Genomic DNA, 19,573 nt, shown 5'->3' with positions numbered 1-19,573 from the left:
TTCAAGGTAGTGAAAAGCTGCAGCTCCTCCTCTGGGGAGAGACAGCAGCAAAGTGCTGGGGAGGGAGGCAGTGCAGGATCAAAGAGATGGTTTAAAAAGGAAATAACTTCTTTTTCTCGAATGAGGTTTCGTGATCTTCAGTGCCATGACGGTCTGTCACACAAAATCATCTCAACCGTCACCCAGTGGTATGATGGTTATTTTTTAGTTGCTAAGTTGTGTCCAACTCTTTGAGACCCCATGGGCTATAGCCCGCCATGCTTCTCTGTCCATGGGCTTTCTCAGGCATGAATACTGGAATGGGTTTCCATTTCCTTCTCCAGGGGATCATCCCAACCCAGGGATTAAACCCATATCTCCTGCATTGGCAGCCAGATTCTTTACTGCTGAGTCACCAGGGAAGCCCAGTGGTATGATCAGTTCAGTTCAGTTCAGTTGCTCAGTCGCGTCTGATTCTTTGTGACCCCACGAATCGTTGCACGCCAGGCCTCCCTGTCCATCACCAACTCCCAGAGTTCACTCAAACTCATGTCCATCGAGTCAGTGATGCCATCCAGCCATCTCATCCTCTGTAGTCCCCTTCTCCTCCTGCCCCCAATCCCTCCCAGCATCAGGGTCTTTTCCAATGAATCAACTCTTCACATGAGGCAGCCAAAGTATTGGAGTTTCAGCTTCAGTATCAGTTCTTCCAATGAACAACCAGGACTGATCTCCTTTAGGATGGACTGCTTGGATGTCCTTCCAGTCCAAGGGACTCTCAAGAGTCTTCTCCAACACCACAGTTTAAAAGCATCAATTCTTTGGTGCTCAGCTTTCTTCACAGTCCAACTCTCACATCCATACATGACCACTGGAAAAACCATAGCCTTGACTAGACGGACCTTTGTTGGTAAAGTAATGTCTCTGCTTTTGAATATGCTATCTAACTTGGTCATAACTTTCCTTTCAAGGAGTAAGTGTCTTTTAATTTCATGGCTGCAATCACCATCTGTAGTGATTTTGGAGCCCCCCAAAATAAAATCTGACATTGTTTCCACTGTTTCCCCATCTATTTCCCATGAAGTGATGGGACCAGATGCTATGATCTTAGTTTTCTGAATGTTGAGCTCTAAGCCAACTTTTTCACTCTCCTCTTTCACTTTCATCAAGAGGTTTTTTTAGTTCCTCTTCATTTTCTGCCATAAGGGTATGATCTGATGCTGCTGCTGCTAAGTTGCTTCAGTAGTGTCCGACTCTGTGCGACCCCATAGACCACAGCCCACCAGGCTCTCCTGTCCCTGGGATTCTCCAGGCAAGAACACTGGAGTGGGTTACCATTTCCTTTTCCAATGCATAAAAGTGAAAAGTGAAAGTGAAGTCACTCAGTCGTTTCTGACTCTTAGTGACCCCATGGACTGCAGCCCACCAGGCTCCTCCGTCCATGGGATTTTCCAGGCAAGAGTACTGGAGTGGGATACCATTGCCTTCTCCAAAGGGTATGATCAGTATGCTTCAAAAAGCAAAATTAGAAACACGTTGTAGACCACCATACTCACCAGCGCCCCCAGAGGACACCTGCAGCAGTTTCCAGTCACACCTTCTGCCTCTCACGTCCTTCTACCTGAAGGCATTTTTTGGCTACAGGGTGTGTTCTCCAGACTGCATGCAGAAATTGGGGGGAATACTGGGACACACAGTCTCTCTAAGAATCCCCAGAGAGGCTGAGCCTTTTGTCCCACAGTAACTCATTCATCAACACAACCTTTACTGGATTTCCTTTCTTCCCCAGTCCATTTCAGTCTCACTGGGCTTTCTGGGATCACCTTCCAAATAAATTCTAGGCACCCAAATCCTGGTCTCATGATGTGCTTTAGGGAAACCCCAACTATGGCACAGTTTAACTATGGCGCTGAAGAAATGGCTGGGAGTACTCCCTGGAGCTTCATGAATTGGGAAAGAATTCAAGTAAGAGGACATTTAGTATCCTTCTGACACTTAGGTCCATGATTCTAGATCGAGAGTCAGCAAACTACAGCCCATGGCTCACAGGCACCCCCGCCCCCACCTGTTTTTTCACAGCCTGTAAGCTAAGAATGGCTTTTACAATTTTAAATGGTTGGGGAAAAAATCAAAACAAGAATAACGTTTTGTGGCCCATAAAAATGATATAAAACCCAGATTTCAACATCCATCAATGAAGTTTTATTGGAAACACAGCTACACTCATTCAGTCCCATACCATCTATGGCTGCTTTTACTCCATAACTGCAGGGTTGAGTAGCTGCAACTTAAACCCTAATGAGTTTCAAACAAGTCAATCCTAAAGGAAATCAACCCTGAATATTCACTGGAAGGACTGATGCTGAAGCTGAAGCTCCAATACTTTGGCCACCTGATGCAAAGAGTCAACTCACTGGAAAGACTCTAATGCTGGGAAAGATTGAGGGCAGGAGGAGAAGGGGGCAACAGAGGATGAGATGGTTGGATGGCATCACCAACTCAATGGACATAAGTTTGAACAAGCTCTGGGAGACAGTGAAGGACAGGGAAGCCTGGTGTACTGCAGTCCATGGGGTCACAAAGAGTCAGACACAACTTAGCAACTGAACAACAGCAACAGCTGAAACTCTATGGTCCACAACACTCAAAACATTTACAGAAGGGTTTGCTGACCCCTATTCCAGATCATTATCCTGTGGGGACAAGAGGCAGATTGAGACCTTGTTGCCCCTGGGTGGACAGCCTATCACCAGACCTAGTATTGAGGGGTTTTTTGGATCAGCCACTCACATTTCCTTTTCTTACATCTCTGTGGCCTCCCTCTGCTCTCTGCAGGTACTTAGGACTCTTCTCCTGAGACATAAACGTTTTAACACCAAGAATAATTTCATTTTTAAAAGGACATGAGATCTTGTCTTCTCCCACACTCTGCTGTTCCAGGTGGTTTCATCCGCTCTGGATGGCTTCATTCAGTAACTGATTTCTCCCCAAACCAAACCAAATCCCTGGACCAAGATCATGTCCTGAGATCTCAGACCAACACTCAAACGTCTGTTCAACATTAGATCCAGATCAGGTTGGGGAGGTGGGTTTTACCGCTTACCAGTGGTATAACCTTGAGCAAGGCATATAGTTGTCCAGGGCATCAATTTCATCACCTGTCAAAGGTAAAAACTATCCTGCCTCGCCTGCCAGGATTTCTGTGCTAACTGGACGCAAGGAGAGCTGCCCACGAAACACTGCCACCTGGCCCCAGACTCCTTCTCCAGCATATTACTACGGTATTAGACTTCTGCTTCCTCCACACACCCTGCACACTGGCTTTTCTTGAGCTCCTTGACTTTGCTACCTGTTGGCCTTTGCATATGCTGTTTTTCCTCCCTGGAACATGTTTTCCCCATCCCACCCTCTGTCTGGCTGCTTCTCAGCCTTTTTAACCCTCAATCCAAGGCAGGTCCCTTCTGTATGCCTCTCCATCTTTGTGCTGGATTCTCTCACTGCATGTGCAGTAATTTCTAATTAGAGTCAATTCTCATTATTCACAGTGGTTATGTTCTCTGAAGCTGCCATGAACATGAAATTAGCAAATACTGAACCACTGCTCCTAAAGGGAACAACCTAAGGGTAGGTTTCTGCAAGCCTCTGGTCACATTTTCCTCAACAGATCAATACCTAACCTTGTTTTATGTGTGTTTCTGTTTCATTACCCCTTATTTAATATATATTGTTGATTCACTGACATTGAACTCACGGCCAGTACCACTACAACTCAGGCCTGAACAAAGCTTATCAAATATACATTTTCCCCATAAGGCACAACACAGCCTTCCTGGGCTTGGGAACGCTAGATAGCAGCACTTCAGCAGTATGTTTGGGGGCTGATTTTTTTCCCCAAACTTATTTTTAATTGAAGGAAAATTGCTTCACAATATTGTGTTAGAAAGAAAGTTAAGTCACTCATTTGTGTCCAACTCTTTGCAACCCTATGCACTGTGGCCTGCCAGGCTCCTCTGTCCGTGGAATTCTCCAGCAAGAGGACTGGAGTGCATTGCCATTTCCTCGGCCTCTGCCTTACATCAACATGAGTCGGCCAGAGGTATTCATGTGTCCCCTCCCTCTTTGACCTCCTTCCCACCTCCCACCCCATCCTATCCCTCTAGGTTGTTAGAGAGCCCCGGGTTGAGTTCCCTGAGTCATGCGGCAAATTGGTCTTGGGGGTGATTTTTAAACAGCAAAATCACCAACAAAACACACAAAAAATGCGAAAACAACAAAAAACAAGCCAAGGCACTAAACAGACCATAAAAGGGATGCTTGCTCAGTTCTGAGAGTTGGAACAAGAAGGCAGGGTCATCTCGTTTCGACCTCGGGTGGGAACAAGTGTGTTGAGTGACTCGAATTTTCTGCCATCCTGTTCACGTCCATGAATGACCATGAGAAGTGCTGAAGATACCGATTTGGGGGTTACAAATCAATTTTAGCGAGTGGGAGAATTCGCAAATACAGAGTCTGCAAACAAGGAGGATCCACTGTACTTCCTTCTCATTTCTCTCATTCACTAGAGTGTGAGTTCACTGAGGGCTCGTTTGCCTCTTACCCACTGTTGGATCTGTAGCATCTGGATTACAACCTGGTACACAGTAGGCTTTCCACAAGACATCCAATTTAAATGAGCCCATGAGTCAGTTCTGTGAAAGTGCTCCACTGGAAGCAATGCCAGCTAGTGTTTGCAGAGGAGGCACCATGAGCTGCCCTGTGTAATGTGCTTTTTCTATGTTTCCTCCATCAAAAAGGGAAACAGCAACTCATTGTACTTTTGCCACGGGCTCTAGAATCAAACTGCCTGGGTTCAAACACAGGATCTGCTTCTAATTAATTATTTAACTCTGAGCACGTTCCTTGGCCTCTCTGAGCCCCAGCTTCCTCGGCCATCAAACGGGGTAGTTAGTATAGTTAATGCCTTGTGGGTCAGGGTGAGGAGTAGATGTGCCCACACACAGGAAGCATTTAGCATCGTGCCAGGCACAGGTGAGCACTTGGGAAACATTACCTCTTGTGGTCAATAATTTCCATGGCAAATCTAAGAGTTTTATACGATCATACCCATTTTGCAGATGAAGAAACTGAGGCTAAGAGTGATTCTATGAGTTTTTGAGGGCCACACAGCCCAGGGAGGGCTGGCTCTGGGAACTCTAAGTCTAGGCTCACTGTAAACATAGCATTTACTAAAATGATGAGGGCTGCTCCAGGTGGCCCCCTGAACTTCTGTGGGATCAGGGTAAGGACAAGCCCCCTTTTCCCCAAGAGTCTTCTCTCATATTCTACATCTGTGTCTTTCTGTTCCCTGTCCACTTTCGAGTTCAACCCTTTCAGTACCAGCCCTGTTGGGAGGGAGGATGTTGGTTTGTTATCTTGGCTTTGACAGCTCAAAGGCGGAGATATTTCCTGCTTAAAAGACTCCCTGAAGAAGAAGGAGGAGGAGGAGAATCAGCATTGTGGGCTGTAACAACCGTCTTCCTTTTCCTCCAACCCTTTGGGTCAAGGGTCCTCACCCTTAGCTGCTAGTTGGAATCGCCTGGGAAGCTCTGCAATATTCAGAGGTCCAAGGCCCCAACCCAGACCACTTCCATCTGAGCCTCGGAGCGGGGTGGGGTGGAGGGCTACGGGGCATCGGCGTTTTTTTCATGCTCCCCCAAGCGATTCCAGCGTGCAGGCAAGTTGGAGAAATGGTGCTTTTGGATCAGCCCTTGTCTCCAACGCTGAAGTCGATTTGGGGAGCAGTAACTCTTTTCTCCGCCTAGGACTGGCTGCTGGGGGATTCGGGCAGGCTCTCCAGAGGAACCAGCCAGCGGAGGATGTTTGCGTGCGAGCGTTCTGGCGTCCAGCTGTGCCCCGAGGCCCAGCTTGCAGACGGCGGGTCTCCGGGTCCCCGCAGGCAACGACACGTGCAGCCGCTCCGACCTGTCTGGTTATCTACCGAGACCGCCAGCCGACCTCGGCGGCCGCCGCGGGGCCCACCCCGACCACAGAGGTTCGCAGGAAACGCCCGGGGCTCGGGAATTCCTACCTTGGCTGCCAGCGCTGCCCTCCGGTCCCCGGAATCCTGCGACTCCGGTTCGATCTGTCGCCGGGGCTCCGCTGTCGCTTTCGTCTGCGCCCGAGAGGCGCCCACTAGAGCGCAGGCGCCACCTAGTGGGCGCGGGGCGGAGGCGCGGGGACCGGGCGGGGAGGTGGGAGAGCGGTAGGTCCCGGGCGGAAATGCTGCCCCGGCTGCCCACGTGGGCGGTTTTCCAGCACGCTGCGCACCCTGGGCGCAAATCCCGGCTGGGTGGGATCACCTTCACTCCCTAGAGGGCACTGGAACCTGAACTTGCTGAACTTTCTCTTGGGGGCACGGAGAGGCAGCCAGGCCTTGGCTGCTGGCCTGAGATCCATTCTGGGATTTTCCTGGCCGGACTCAAGGATCTTGCCTTTCATCCAGAAGCTTTCAGTACACCCCGATTTGGCAGAGCCGAATCTTTTAAATATATTGCGAGCATCAGAAGATGCAAGGGACTGGGCCTCTCTCAAACCCAGGGAGGCCTTTGCCCTACTAGCGATTCTTTCTTTTAGCCCCGCCCCCACCCCACCCCCACCCCACCCCCACCCCCACCCCACGCCGCCCCCACCCCACCCCACCCCCACCCCATGCCACCCTCCATTTCCTATCCTCCCACCCCCTAGCAGTTACCTTTCTTTCCCTGTTATTAAACATCCAGTCTGTATCACACCCTGTGTGTAGAGCCCAGAGACACAGGCTCCTAAGGAGTTGGCAATGCAGGTTATATTTCTGACCCGGGCGCCTTTGACATTGACATTTCTTTGGTTGGAGCCGTCCTGGCACTGCTGGACATTTACATCTCTGATTCCTTGGCGCTAAATGCCAGTAGCCACCCTGAAGTCATTGTGACAACCAAAACCACCCCTTCATATTTCCAATTGTCTCCTGGGTTGGGGGAGCACCGCCCTAGGCTGAGAACCCGTTAGCTGCTTATTAAGGTCAGGAAAATGGTGAATTATTGAAAGTGTGTACATTTCATTTATTTTTATTCCTCCAACCCATGTTAACTGAGCACTTACTATGCACCAGATACTTTCCTATGAATAGAAGATACTAGAAAGGACAAAACACCTTGAAGTCTCTGCCCTTGTTGAATTCACCTTTATGTAACACATTAACTTTTAGCACACACACAGATGCAATGCAATGTAATTGAGCTCTTGGCAGGATAAGTACAGGGTTTTTGTTTTTTTTTTTTAATGTAGCAATCGATAGGGCACCAAAAGTGGAGAGTGCCCTGGTGATGGAGGCAAGTTTGGCAAGTCTTCTTTTAAGGCAGTTTATCTCTGGGGTGGTAGTTGGGGAGAAGTTGACCCAAGTGGAAATATTAGAGACAATTAGTGACAGTGAGACCTGGGTTCATTCTCCCACCCCCACCCCCACCTGCCTGTGCCTATTTAAACTTTGGTCTCTCTGTACTGGTGTCATCTGGTCAAAGTGACCATCGAGGACAGAAGGAGGGGGAGGGAGGATTATCTATGGGCAGTACCTGGAGTGACGAGGGTGTGTGTGTGTGTGTGTCGTAGGAGCCACCCCCAGCCTACCCAGGGCCCGTTCGTGCCCTGGTCAAGGTGAATCTATCAGAGAAGTGCTGACAGGTACACTTCCCATTCTGCCACTTTAAAGTGTCTCTGAGTCACTTTCATGCCTTGCAGGAGCTCCCTTCTCCGCCTTACACACCACCCTCCTGTGCCCCAACGCTTGCCCAGGCAAGGACCTAGCTTTAGAGCATAACCTCTGCGATTCTGATGCCAGGCATCGCCTGATGAGGTTAAAGGTTTCCTAAAGAATTTCTCCTCTGAGTTCTTCTAGTATTCTGTTCATTCCACTAATTACAGAGTTTGGGGGACTGTGGTTGTCAACAGGTCTGTTTTTATCCACAGCTTCTCCATAAATGATCTCCTTGAGGGCCTGAGCCATGTTTGATAGGTAGAAGTAGTGTCAATAATAAAAAAAATAATTTGTAACATATTAAAGTGAAGTCAGTCATGTCCGACTCTTTCCGACCCCATGGACTGTTGGTTCCCAGTCTCCTCCGTCCATGGGGTTTTCCAGGTAAGAGTACTGGAGTGGGTTGCCATTTCCTTCTTCAGGGGATCTTCCTGACCCAGGGATAGAAGCCGGGTCTCCTGCACTGTAGGCAGACGCTTTACTGTCTGAGCTACCTGGGAAGTCTTGTAACATATTAGGCACTAAGAATTTTATTTGGCTGTGCAGCTTGGGGGATCTTAGTTCCCCAATCAGGGATTGAACCCAGGCCCTTCGTGGTGAAAGCATGGAGTCCTAACCAGTGGGCCACCAAGGAATTCCCAGCACTAAGAATTTTTTTAAAATTATTTTTAAACATTTATTTTGGCTGCATTGGTCTAGTTGCAGCACACGGGACCTTTGTCACATCATGCAGGATCTTTTCCCTCTGGCTGTGGTGATTGGGCTCCAGTTGTGGTGTTTGGGCTTAGTTGCTCAGTGGTTGCAGCACACAGGCTTAGTTGCTCCATGGCATGTGGGATCTTAGTTCCCCGACCAGGGAGCGAACCTGTGTCCCCTGCACTGCAAGGCAGATTCTTAACCACTGGACCTCCAGGAAAGTCCTGGCACTCAGAATTTTAGATCAACTGGTTTAATAATAATAATAATCCTATGAAGCAATCATTTCACCCATTTTATTGAGGAAGAAACTGAGGCCTGTAACTCTTAAGTAATTGCTGTTGGGTAGGAGAGTTAGCAAGCCGTGTGGCCAAGACCTGAATTTGGATTGCCCGCCTGCACAGCCTTTGCCTTTGAGCACTTCACTACTGTTGACTGAGCACCTGGACAGCCTCGATGGACACCGTGTCTTAGACATGGGGCAGGAGGACAAGGGCATCTCATCTGCATCCCTCTGTGCTCCTGTTCTGTCCATTCTTTCCTTCAAAGGGAGAATTCTTTTTGCTGCATTTTGTTTTTTAATAAATTCATGCTGTGAGATGTAACCTATTTTTTTAGTAGGTAAGAGCTTATTTGTCTTCCAGAATGATGCTCCATTATAGAAGGTGAGGGGAAGCCCCTGGCAGTCTAGTGGTTCAAATTCAGGGCTTTCACTGAGGGTTCAATCCTTGGGCAGGGAATTAAGATCCCTCAAGCTGGGTGGAGAGCCCCACCCCCCAAAAGAGGGTGAGAATCCTCTACCCTTCAAGGTGGGTGGAGCTAGAAATGGGGGCACTGGGGGCATGGGCAGGAAGTCAGGACCCTGGCAGAAGGAGGGGTAGAGAAGGAAGGAGGCGAGGATGCCAGAGACCAACAAGAAAGGGGCTGGTACCCATCCTAGGAAGGGCACTTGATCTTGTGAGGCTGACCCTTGCACTGAATGGCAACTTGATTTTGGGGGCCCTAGTATGTTCATGGCAGAAGTAAGGTCGGTCACTTTTTGGTCACGAACTGCACATGCAAACCCTGCCAGATATGAGATGTATTAGCAGGATGACATATATGCTGTGTCACTGATTCTTTCCAAAAGCCCAGGAAACTGAGAGTCAGAGAGGTTAAACAACGTGCTGTACATGTACAGCATGTGCACTATAGAGTTGGTTTTCAGTCTCCAGTCCCTCTCATGCTGAATAGGGATGCTTCTTTTTATTTGTTTATTTGGCCGCGTCAAATCAGAGTTGTGGCATGAAAGATCAGTCTTCGTAGCGGCCTGAGGATCTTTAGCTGTGACATGTGAACTCTTAGTTTCGACATGTGAGATCTAGTTCTTTGGCCAGGAATGAACCTGGGGCGGCTGAGGAGCCTCGGCCACTGGACCACAAGGGAAGCTCCTGAATCTGATGCTTCTAACCCTATTAGTCGCTCAGTCATGTCCAACTCTTTGCAACCCCATGGATTGTAGCGTGCCAGGCTGCTTTGTCCTTGGGATTGCCCAGGCAAGAATACTGGAGTGGGTTGCCATTTCTTCCTCTAGGGGATCTTCTTGACCCAGGGATCGAACTCACATCTCTTGCACCTCTTGCATTGGTAGGCAGTTCTTCACCACTGAGCCACATGAGTTATTAGCTGTCTTTCCACAAACGAATGATGAAATGAACTGAACTCCTCAGGACAGATTTGCCTTCTTGGTTTGGGCCAGGATATCAGTTCCTCCTCTACCAGCTAGTTTTCTGTTCATCCTTCTGGGTCCATCTCTGGGAAACCGCTCCCTTTCCCTCTTTTCCAACGTGCCCTTTTCCCTGTATTACAGCACTGCATTCTGCCTCACAGTTTAATTCCCTGCAGAGATGTTGCCTCCCCCTGCAGATTCTGTGCCCTTGAGAACATGATCCACGTGGATTGTGCTAAATGATTTCTTTACTCTCCACATCCGCTCTCCTTTTCTACCCTGCTCTGCATCCTGGGGGACTGACCTAAACGAGCAAGAGCCAAAGGCTTCTGTGTCCACTGACTTCAAGTTGGGTTTGGCCGACAGGAGACCTGGGAGGGACTAGAGGGAGAGAGGACAGTGAGGTTGGGATGCTTATGGCCCAGCTTCCTTCCTGCAGGGTGCTTGGGCTGGCCACGCCCCTGCCTATAGCCAGAGCTTTCAAGTTACCTTCATAGAACCCCCTCTGCCTGCACATCCAGGCCTCCTTAATGGAAATTCACTATGGTTCTGGAAAGCACATGGCACCCCAAATGGAACCTTGTACCATGTGGCTCAACAAACAGCTGTCAAGGTAAATTAGGGGCAGGTGTGTTTGTTTGTTTGTTCAAATGAAAAGCAGGAGAGAAAGGATTTTAAATGATCTGGAGTACTAGGACCAGATGGCAAATAAGCCCCTAGGCTCCTGGCAAAACAGTTTTTATTTATTTTTGTTTGCTTGTTTGGATGCTCTTAACATTTTTTTTTTGTTAAATTAATATACAGCAAATTTGATTTTAAAAACATTTTGGTGTACAGTTCTATGATTTGAGCATGTGTATAGATTTGTGTAACTAGCACCACAAACAGGACACAGAAAACCAAAAAAAACTCTGTCAAGCTATAACTTTGTAGTGACACCGCTGATCTGTTCTCCATCTTTATATATGGTGCGTGCTAAGTCACTTCAGTCGTGTTCTACTCTGTGTGACCGTATGGAGTGTAGCCCGCCAGGCTCCTCTGTACATGGGGATTTTCCAAGCAAGAATACTGGGCTGGGTTGCCGTGCCCTCTTCCAAGGGATCTTCCCGACCCAGGGAGGGAACCCACATCTCTTATGTTTCTTGCATTGGTAGGTAGGTTCTTTACCACTAATGCTATCTGGGAAGCCCTATATATCCTTGTACACACATATATATGTGTGTGTGTGTGTGTGTGTGTGTATGTATATATATATATATATAGTTTTTTGCCTGATTGGCATGTGGGATCTTAGTTCCCTGACCAGAGATTGAATCCGTACCCCCTTGCTGTGGAAGCACAGAGTCTTAACTGCTGGATCGCCAGGGAAGTTCTCTCTATCCTTATATTTTTGTCTTTCTGAGAATGTCATGTGAGTGAAATCAAGCAGTAGATAATCCTTTGAGACTGGCTTCTTTGACTTATGAATATCTTTGAAATTCATCAACTCTGTTACATGTAACTGCAAGTTTCCCTTTTTATTGCTGAGTAATAATCTGTTGTATGAAGGTTTATCTGTCGTACCACTCTTTATCCATTCACATTTGGATTGTTTCTGCTGCTAAGTCACTTCAGTTGTGTCTGACTCTGTGCACCCCATGGACAGCAGCCCACCAGGCTCCCCGTCCCTGGGATTCTCCAGGCAAGAACACTGGAGTGGGTTGCCATTTCCTTCTCCAATGCATGAAAGTGAAAAGTGAAAGTGAAGTCGCTCAGTTGTGTCCGACTCTTGCGACCCCATGGACCGCAACCCACCAGGCTCCTCCGTCCATGGGATTTTTCAGGCAAGAGTACTGGAGTGGGGTGCCATTGCCTTCTCCAGGATTGTTTCTAATTATTGATTATTAATAGAGCTGCTCTAAATGTTCATGTACAGGTTTTCATGTGAGCACAGGTTTTCTGGATTTCAAAAAGGCAGGGGAACCAAAGATCAATTGCCAACATCTGTTGGGTCATAGAAAGAGCAAGAGAGTTCCAGAAAAGCATCTACACCTACATTATTAACTATGCCAAAGCCTTTGACTGTGTGGATCACAACAAAGTGTGGAAAATTCTTCAAGAGATGGGAATACCAGACCACCTTACTTGCCTCCTGAGAAATCTGTATGCAGTCAAGAAGCAATAGTTAGAACCAGACATGGAACAACGGACTGTTGTTCCAAATTGGGAAAGGAGTACGTCAAGGCCGTATATTGTCACCCTGCTTATTTAACTTATATGTGGAGTACATCATGGAAAATGCTGGACTGGATGAGCCCAAGCTGGAATCAAGATTGCCAGGAGAAATATCAATAACCTCAGATATGCAAATGACACCACCCTTATGGCAGAAAGCAAAGAGGAACTAAAGAGCCTCTTGGTGAAAGTGAAAGAGAGTGAAAAAGCTGGCTTAAAACTCAGCATTCAGAAAACAAAGATCATGGCATCTGGTCCCATCACTTCATAGCAAATAGATGGGGAAACAATGGAAACAGTGACAGACTTTATTTTGGGGGGTTCTAAAATCACTGCAGATGGTGACTGCAACCATGAAATTAAAAGACACTTGTTCTTTAGAAGAAAAGCTATGACCAACCTAGACAGCATATTAAAAAGCAGAGACATTACTTTGCCAACAAAGGTCTGAATAATCAAAGCTATGGTTTTTCCAGTAGTCATATATGGATACGAGAGTTGGACCATAAAGAAAACTGAGTGCCAAAGAATTGATGCTTTTGAACTGTGGTGTTGGAGAAGACTCTTGAGAGTCCCTTGGACAGCAAGGAATCCAACCAGTCAATCCTAAAGGAAATCAACCCTGAATATTCATTGGAAGGACTGATGCTGAAGCTGAAGCTCCAATACTTCAGCCACCTGATGCGAAGAACCAACTCAATGGAAAAGACCCTGATGCTGGGAAAGATTGAAGGTGGGAGGAGAAGGGGACAACAGAGGGTGGGATGGTTGGATGTCCTCACCAACTCAATGGACATGAGTTTGAGCAAACTCTGGGAGTTGGTGAGGGACAGGAAAGCCTGGTGTGATGCAGTTCATGGGGTCACAAAGAGTCGGACACAACTGAGTGACTGAACTGAACTGATAGGTTTTCATTTCCCTTAGACACTGTTATGGATTGAATGTGTCCCTCCTCAAATTCATATGTTGAATTTAATCCCCAATGTGACTGCATTTGGAGATTGGGCCTTTAGGGCTTCCTTGGTGGCTTAGTGGGAAAGAATTTGCCTGCAGTGCAGGAGATGCAGGAGATGTGGGTTCGATCCGGGGCTGGGAAGATCTTCTGGAGAGGGAAATGGCAACCCACTCCAGTATTCTTGCCTGGGAAATCCCATGGAGAGAGGAGCCTGGTGAGCTGCAGTCCATAGCGTCACAAAGAGTCAGATACGACTGAGCTTGTGAGCATGCACCGAGGTCATTAGGTTTGATGGGGTCCTAATCCCATTGAATTAGTGTCCTTATAAGAGAAAGGGCCTGCAGAGTTCTCTATCTTTGTGAGCGCAGGGGAAAGGCCATGTAAACATATATCAGGAAGGTGGCTGTCTACAAACCAGGAAAAAAATATCCCTCCAGAAACGAAACTTGCCCACACCTTGCTTATGGATGTCTTAGCCTACAGAACTGGGAGAAAATGTCTATTGTTTAGGTTACCAATTTGGTGGCATTTTTTTATGGCCGCCTGAGCAGACTGATATGGGTAAATGGTCTATGGTAAGTGTATGTTTAACCGTATGAGAAGCTGCCGGACTGTTTTCCACAGTGATGTTACCATTTTGCATTCCCACCAGGAACACATGAGAGTTCTGGTTGCTCTGAAGCTTTGCCAACATGTGATATCAGTAGTTTTTATTTGTAGTTTTTTTAACCAGGGATTTAGTTTAGTTTGCCAACCCTGGATTGAACTGGGAAACTTGCATTAGGAGCAGGGAGTCTTAACCACTTGCTTGACCACCAGCAAGTCCCTATCTGTTCTTTTTTTTTTTTTTTTAATATTTATTAATTATTTTTTTTTGGCTGCATCAGGTCTTACTTGTGGCACGTGTATCTTCACTGTAACATGGGATTCTTCATCATGACGCTTGGGTTCAGTAGTTGCAACACACAGGCCTAGCTGCTCCAAGGCACACGGGATCCCAGTTCCCCGACCAGGGATCGAACCTGGGTCCCTGGCACAGTAAGGTGGACTCTCAACCACTGGACCACAAGGGGAGTCTCCCTATTTGTTCTGTATGTTGATATCTTCTGCATGCTATGTTGTATAGGTAGTAAAAGTTAAGAAGGCATTTTAAAGCTGAAAATGTATTGAAATTATCCTACTGAAGTCCTATCCATTATTGGGTGGTCCATACCCCATTTCTCTTTCCTTGTCTTTTCACTGGCCTCATTCTGTTCCTAGGGCAATGTCCCCTAGGCAGAGCCAGCTAGTGATCTGGCCAATTACAGTCTTCATCAGAGGTGAATCCATTTCTGAAAAAATTAGGGAAGAGGTTAGGTGTGGGCAAGTCTGGCTTCATGGGCCTTTATGCTTTATTTAAAGTTCTACTGTCACCGTCTTGAAATTCTTAGTAATTTTTGAACAAGGGCCCACATTTTAATTTCACGTGGGCCCCACGATTGTGTAACCTGTCCTGGGTGTGGGCGTCACGGGCAAGGCAAAGCTTCTCACCAGATTCACTCTGAAAAGGGCCCTCATCTGTTCTCACCAGCCACACCTCTAAACTAAGCCAAGCCCAACCTGAGGGTTTTACCTGTCTCCTCGCTGCTCCTGCTGCCTGTCTTTTGTGCTGAGTTGGTATAAGCATGATTAATCTGGAGGTTTCACGAGAGAATCATTGGCTTAGCATCTCAGTATCGAATGAGCATTTGCCTTAATTAGGGCCTCTAATTAATCTGAAGGCAAATGCAACCTCCTTCTCCCACCCTGACACCTCCAGACTGTACTTTGGGGTTTATATGGGAGAGGTGAATTGACAACATTAAATGTCTTCCTAATTGTCATTCTGCCAGCCTGGTTGGCAAGAAGCTCATTCAAAGGCAGGTGATTTATAGGGAAGGCTTACCACATTCTTGTGGATCACTGAATGCCTAAATCCTGGAAGATAAATGGCATGAACCTAAGGCAGTGGGGGCAGGGCGGCGGGTGGGGGGGCGGGGGGACAAGGACTGGGAAGATTCCAGAGCTTGCAGGCAGCATCCTGAACTGACTGCCAGACACAGAGTTGACCTCAGGCCATTGACCTAACCACTCTGGACTCAATTATTTCACCTCTAGAGTGGCTTAATACTACTCCCACGTGGGGCTGTCTGATTGTGATGAGTAAACGAGGGGACTTGTGTGAGATATCCGAGGCTGGCATGTACCCTCCCTCCATCAGTGAATGGGAGCTAGTCACTTTCGATGGCTTCGTGCATACTTGGAAAAGAGTACACTCTGTGCTTCTCTGAAAAGCTACTTCGTAGACCTGCCTGATCCTCTTTCCAGCTTCCTGGGAGCTGGGCCAGAATTATCGGGCTCCTTTCGGAGTTAGGAAAAGAAAAGCAAGGTGATCAGAAATAAAATAGAAGTCAAATATAGAGTGTTTGGCTTCCCTGGTGGTTCAGTGGTTAAGAATCCACCTGCCAGTGCAGGGGACGTGAGTTGGATCCTTGATTCGGGAAGATCCCACATGCCTCAGAGCAACTAAGCCCATGTGCCACAGCTACTGAAGCCTGAAATCCCTAGAACCTGGTCTTCACAATAACTGCAATGAGAAACCCAGGCATGCAACTAGAGAAAGCCTGCTTGCAGCAACACAGACCCAGCACCACCAAAAAAAAAAAAAAAAAAAACTTAAAAAATATATAGAAATTCGTTCACAGCTTTGAAAACCTTTACTCATATGTCCAGATTAAAAGAGCAATGACAGGCCTCCCAAACTGATTACACATATTATGGTGCATGAAGATGGTCTGATGGGGACTTTAAAATAAATGAGAATGGTATTAGAGGGGAATCTGAGGGACCCGAATTCAAATCCCACCCCTGCTATTTCCTGGCTGTTAGACCTTAAATAAGTTTTTCAGTCTTTCTGAATCTCAGTGTCTCCATCTGTTAAATGAAAGTTAAATAACACAACCTACCTCTTGGGATGGTTGTGAGGATAAAACAAGATGATGAATGTAAATTGTGCTTGGCACAGAGTAGCACTTGGTACCTGCTAATCTGCTTATTTATTTATTTGTTTATTTTTCTTCCAGTTTTATTGAGATGTAATTGACATAGGGCTTCCCTGGTGGCTCAGTGGTAAGGAATCTGCCTGCTGTGAAGGAGGTGCAAGAGACTCAGGTTTGATCCCTGGGGTGGGAAGATTCCCTGGAGTAGGAAATGGCAACCCACTCCAGTATTCTTGCCATGGAAAATTCCATGGACCATGGAGTCTGGTGGGCTACAGTCCACGGGATCACAAAGAGCCCAACAACTGAGTAACTGAGCATGACTGATAGCACTGTATGAATTAAGGTATACAGCCTAATGTTTCGACTTTCCTATATCATGAAATAATTAGCACAATAAGATGAATGAACATCCATCCTCTCTTAAAGATACAACATTAAAGGAACAAAAAATTGTGTGTGTGTGTGTGTGTGATGAGAACTCTTAGGATTTACTGTTACCAACTTTCATATTTAACATAGCACCGTTAATGCTAGTTCTTTTCTTTACTTACTTGTTTGGGTAACCCCTGGAATCCACGGTCTTAGGACTTCCCTTCCCATTCTTCTTCAACCCTGGGTGGAGGTGGCATTCTAGGGTGGGGATGGCCTCCAAGTGGGGGGTCTGTGAGCCCCAGGAACTGATATGACCCTGGGACAAGGAGGAAGGGCACAGCTAGTTGCTTAGTAACAGGGCTTTCTTTGCATGAGAAGAGAGGCCTGGTGTTTACAGGTAACTAGGTGGGGGGTTGTAATTTGTAAAGAAGTTACAGGTTAAACAAAAGGGAATTCTTCTGATGGAATGAATAGGGCTTGGTTCTGAGAACTAGTTGGCTTAGCCGGAAGGGCCCCCTTCCAGGCTCAGCCCACCCCAGAGATGCAGAGGAAGGAGGGGGTTAGGGGGCGGCGTTGTCATTATGCAGATTGGACTGGTGTCTCCCGGTGACCATGGAAACCAAATCCGTTCTCTTTCAGCTGTGCTCTGAGGAAGGGTTATTTAACTCTGGCCCCCTCGGATCAGCCGTACAGACCCTACTCACCGCAGGACCTCCCAGGGCGCTCGCCCTCTGTGTCCGACTGAGATGGGGTGCCACTCCAGCAAGAGCACCGAGGTGGCGGGGGAGTCCCAGAAACCCGCAGAGCAGCCCGAGGGAGAGGAGCCAAATCTGGGGGCTGGCCCAGAGGCCGGGGACAGCAGAGACACCTCCTTGAAGGATGGCGCCCCGGAGCAGAAGAACTGAGATGCTTCTCTCTGGATTCGCGGACCCTCACCTCATCCCTGGAACTGCCTTTGGCCAGCGAAACTTGAAAGGAGCCCCGTCCTGAGAAGCTCCAAGGAGAAGGAGGAGAGGGAAATCCCCACCTTCAGGATCCAGCCTTCAGAAGTCACCTTCACCAGGCTTTGCTCTGGAGCTGTGAGGGGTCACAGCCCCGGTAGCCCTATTTCCCCAGCTCCCTGATAGACAGAGAGGATGAAAGAAGTCTTCTCACATGATGGGACTCTTCCCTGAGCCCCCTGGCTGACTGCTCTGACTCTGATCAATCTCTGCGGCTGAGATGTGATGGTCCTGTGACCCCCCCATCCTTCCACATGCTTCACTTTTCTGAACTCCGAAAGCTCTCTGGCCACAGTGCTGATGGGGATGTGTGGCTCTCAGTTTCTTGTTTTGTCTTGTTTTATCCCTCCCTCTCCTTTTTCTAACAGCTGGCTGAATAGCCAGTGCCCCTCACAGGAAGTTTTGGGGTTTGGCTCAGTCCACACTGTTTGTTTGAGCACTTCAATATTTAACTTGGAGAACTGTTAATGAGTTATGGGAACAATCAGAATCAGACTGTGATCATGGCAATGGAAGACAACAAGGCCTTGATCATCCAGTAAGTGGAACCCTGAGTACTGGTGGGAAGGAAGGAGGAGGGTTTCCCCATCCTGGTGTTTTAATCCCCAGAAAAATGCCCCTCTGCTGATGTTCCTGTGTCTCTTCCCATCAAGAGTCTGTCAGCCTGAGCCCTCAAGCGTTTGAGCTCTCTGTATCCAGCCTTCGGAAATATTTCGCTGTTTACTCATATGTCTGTCAGCCTCTCTTTTTCCCCTCCTTGCATGTGTTTTGTTTTTAATGCGACTCAGAAGCATTTTAATTTGAAATCAAACAGACATGTTTGCAAATAAATGATGACACAACACGTTTGAAAGACAGGACTGGGGAGCTGAGATTAGAGGATCAGTGGGGAAGGGTGGGTGTAATTCAGTAGAACGTGAGTGAGAAACGGGGCTATGAGCCTTTGCTTGGTTTCAGGCATCACGGTGAGGATTTACACGAGTGGTTTAATGTAACCACCACAACCATCCCCGTTTAATAGATGAGAAGGTTGAGGTAGTAAGAGATTAAATAACTTGCCTGAGCATGGCCAGCCAGGATGGGGCAGAACCCAGATTTGAGCCCCAGATTTGACTTCCCCCCAGCAGCTGAATTCACCCCTGCAGAGTCCTGCATTAAGTGTGGGGGGTCTTTCCCACAAGTAAATGGAAATCCATGTCCTGTTCCAGCCTGTGTGTAGTGAGGGCCATTTCCCTTTACTCAATTGAATCTACTTGCCTATGGGGGAGGCAACTGGTCAACTAGAATCACCGCCGCCCCCCCCACCCCACCCCCCGCCACTTTTAGGCTGGGTGATGCTTTGTGTGCTTGCTCAGTCGTGTCTGACTTTTTGTGACCCCATGGACTGTAGCCCGCCAGTCTCCTCTGACCATGGGATTTTTCCAGGCAAGAATACTGGAGCGGGTTGCCATGCCCTCCTCCAGGGGATCTTCCTGACCGAGGGATTGAACCCGTGTCTCCTGCACTGGCAGGCGGATTCTTTACCATTGTGCCACGGGTGCTGCTTTGAGGGCCTTTTATTTATTACTCTGGGAGTGTGGGGTGTGCTGGGTGATGAGAAGCAGGGAGGTGGAAGGATGGAGAAAAAGAGGCAGCATGCTACTGGAAACGACCCTTGTTTTGGCCATCAGAACCTCAGAAACGGAATAGGATTGTTTTGAGAAGCTGGCAGTGGGGGTAAAGAGAAGAAGGACCAGAAGTAAAGCAATTTGGAAACGTTCCTTTTGCTTCAGCAGAGCCTGACGTCTTTCAAGGAGGGAGCAGGAGAGATGGGGCCTCCTCAGCTGGCCCGAAGCCCTGCTCTTTCCCGGGGGTAGG

At 47.7% G+C, this 19,573-nt stretch overlaps 2 protein-coding genes across 5 annotated transcripts in view; one reads left to right on the top strand and one right to left on the bottom strand.

Annotated features, from left to right (window-relative positions):
• Nucleotides 1–6,133, bottom strand: part of CHD9 (chromodomain helicase DNA binding protein 9) — a 226,055-nt gene extending 219,922 nt beyond the window's left edge. Inside the window, exon 1 of the mRNA XM_061387182.1 lies at nt 6,047–6,133. The gene's annotated coding sequence lies outside the window, so the exon portion shown is untranslated. The remainder of the gene's footprint in view (nt 1–6,046) is intronic.
• Nucleotides 4,357–18,443, top strand: CHD9NB (CHD9 neighbor). Of its 4 annotated transcripts, XM_061387198.1 has the most exons (3): nt 4,357–5,692; nt 5,781–6,010; nt 17,355–17,463. In XM_061387198.1, exons 1-3 carry the CDS (start codon nt 5,664–5,666, stop codon nt 17,363–17,365), a joined length of 270 nt encoding a protein of 89 aa, XP_061243182.1. In that variant the 5' UTR covers nt 4,357–5,663; the 3' UTR covers nt 17,366–17,463. The 4 variants fall into 4 exon arrangements, with proteins under 4 accessions (XP_061243182.1, XP_061243181.1, XP_061243180.1 ...); XM_061387197.1 differs by having other exon boundaries at nt 4,357–6,010; XM_061387196.1 differs by lacking the exon at nt 17,355–17,463 and having other exon boundaries at nt 5,781–6,600.
• The last annotated feature ends 1,130 nt before the right edge of the window (nt 18,444–19,573 follow it).

The sequence above is a fragment of the Bos javanicus genome, chromosome 18 (genome assembly GCF_032452875.1).
Source record: "Bos javanicus breed banteng chromosome 18, ARS-OSU_banteng_1.0, whole genome shotgun sequence".
Taxonomy (NCBI): Eukaryota; Metazoa; Chordata; class Mammalia; order Artiodactyla; family Bovidae; genus Bos; species Bos javanicus.
Note: the sequence above shows the minus strand (reverse complement) of the source record. Positions and strands in the feature narration are given on the sequence as shown.

Bases quoted from the DNA above. Each gene is read 5' to 3' on its own strand.
- CHD9NB (XM_061387196.1), top strand. From the start codon at position 5,664: ATGCTCCCCCAAGCGATTCCAGCGTGCAG. The intron at 5,693-5,780 runs GCAAGTTGGAGA...TTCTCCGCCTAG, and splicing joins CAAGCGATTCCAGCGTGCAG to GACTGGCTGCTGGGGGATTC.